We start from the raw sequence: 2,196 nt of genomic DNA, 5'->3' as shown, positions 1-2,196 counted from the left end.
CTCCATCCGGGTGGACAGCGGCTGCTGGATGCTCTACGAGCGCCCCAACTACCAGGGCCACCAGTACTTCCTGCGGCGCGGCGACTACCCCGACTACCAGCAGTGGATGGGCTTCAACGACTCCATCCGCTCCTGCCGCCTCATCCCCACAGTGAGTGTGGCTCTGTCTTTGCCTTCCTCTCTTTGGAAATCAAAGCCATTAAAAACTGTCATCCTTCAACCAAACGGTTCCAACTGGAGAGCAGAAAGGGGGAGTGAGCCCAGTGCATGCAGTCCATTCTAGAAGGGTGTCCCAGATAGCAAGCCATTCTTCATGAACTCTGGTGGTTTTTTTAAAATCACATATTCCCAGGGTTTCATGTTTTAAACGGAATCAAAAATGAAAAGACTCATTAACAAAAAGCAGAACACAGAAGAGACTGAAGTTATCATCTGTTCGAGATATAATTTCTTTTTTTTTGTATTGAAGTATAGTTGATTTACAGTGTTCTGTTAATGTCTGCTGTACAGCAAAGTGATTCAGGTATACATACATACATTCTTTTTATTATATTCTTTTCCATTACGGTTTTTCACCAGAAAGTGATTATGGTTCTCTGGGCTATACAGTAGGACCTTGTTGTTTATCCATCCTATATATAACAGTTTGTCTCTGCTAACCCTAAACTCCCACTCCAAGATATAATTTCTAAAAGTGGTCATTGCAAGCCATATCAACGCAGAAATCCAATATATCACAACTTATAAATACAATCTGGTTCTGTTTAATTGATAAAAATACTTTTGCTTGCTTTGGCTTACTTTTCTAATTGATTATCCTCCTAGAGAAGACAGGCACCCTGGCTTCTATTCTGATTTTGTAGGCAGTACATATTAGCTCACCTAGAGGTAGAAATTAGAGGAAAGGCCACATCCAAAACTAAAGTTTGAGATTCAGTCTTTCCTAGAGAGTGATGGCAGAGTTCTTAGAAGAATGTGTAGAAGTGCGGGAGCATGAGATATGGTGTCATCCAAACAGAGCTGCAAGAAGACCATTCCTGCTGCTGAGGGAATGAGGAAGTGAAGGGTAGGAGGCCAGAAAGGAAGTTTAAGAGTCACATAGGTGGAAATTTGAACTGAAAATGAAGTTATGAAAATGGAGGTAGGGAAGATGTGTCATCTTACTTTTTTGCAAGGGCTTAATAATCCATAGTATGCATGAAAACCAAAACATTAGTCTTACAGAAAATAGCTAAATGTTGATTCCTTTATAACAAGGGTAATATATCAAATGAGGATTCACTTTCCAATGATGCTCACTTTTCTCCTTTGAGAGGGATGTTCTCTAATAAGAAGCACTAAAATGATCAATTTTATTGTAGACAAACCTAAATTCCCAAGGACACAGACTGGTGCATAGCAGTTGAAGAGCTGCTAAGTTCTGTTCCTAGCTTAGCCCATCCACCGTGAGATTCACGGGTGGGCGTTGGAGACCAGGAAGGCTCCTTAACTCTGCGACATGGTTGTGGTGAAAGCAGACTTGGACTAAGGGAACTTTAATTTCTCTCTATTTGTGTTCACTTACTTTTTCTTCTCTGTCTGCCACCCTAGCACTCCGGCACTTTCAGAATGAGAATCTATGAGAGAGATGACTTCAGAGGACAAATGTCAGAGATCACAGACGATTGTCTCTCTCTTCAGGACCGCTTCCACCTCAATGAGATCCACTCCCTCAATGTGCTGGAGGGCTCCTGGGTCCTTTACGAGCTGCCCAACTACAGGGGAAGGCAGTACCTCCTGAGGCCAGGGGAGTACAGGAGATATCTTGACTGGGGGGCGATGAATGCCAAAGCTGGTTCTCTAAGACGGGTGACAGATTTTTACTGAAGTATTTTCATTCTCCACTTTTCTCCTTTAGAATCTAATAAAAGATTTAGCTTGTGTTTCTGGCACTAATAGAGTCCTGCCTTTCTTTTAATCTATTAGGCCTTCAAAACCAATAATGGCACTTGACCAGACATGATAACATATGTTTTCAAGATGGGGAACAACCTCTTATAAGGGGAAGTGAGTAGAGGATATTATTGCCAGCATTCTTTTAAAGGCTAGGCCATGTGGGCTCAAAGTTCAGTTCAACTGGGCTCAACCCATTTGTGGTTAATCTTACAAGTTACAATAATAAACAAGTTACATAAATAAAGTTACAATAATAAAGAA

General features: G+C 41.5%; 1 protein-coding gene across 1 annotated transcript; it reads left to right on the top strand.

Annotated features, from left to right (window-relative positions):
* Positions 1 to 4: 4 nt before the first annotated feature.
* On the top strand, positions 5 to 1,866 carry LOC114890635 (gamma-crystallin B; the record flags this gene model as incomplete). The annotated part of the gene is made up of 2 exons (XM_029214329.1): positions 5 to 151; positions 1,591 to 1,866. Coding segments are annotated over 2 exons (423 nt in total), but the record flags the coding sequence as incomplete, so codon positions are not given.
* Between the last annotated feature and the right edge of the window lie 330 nt (positions 1,867 to 2,196).

The sequence above is a fragment of the Monodon monoceros genome, unplaced genomic scaffold, assembly GCF_005190385.1.
Source record: "Monodon monoceros isolate NGI ecotype Baffin Bay Population unplaced genomic scaffold, NGI_Narwhal_1 Contig6106_ctg1, whole genome shotgun sequence".
In the NCBI taxonomy this organism is placed as follows: domain Eukaryota; kingdom Metazoa; phylum Chordata; class Mammalia; order Artiodactyla; family Monodontidae; genus Monodon; species Monodon monoceros.
This window is presented reverse-complemented; position numbering and strand designations above follow the sequence as displayed.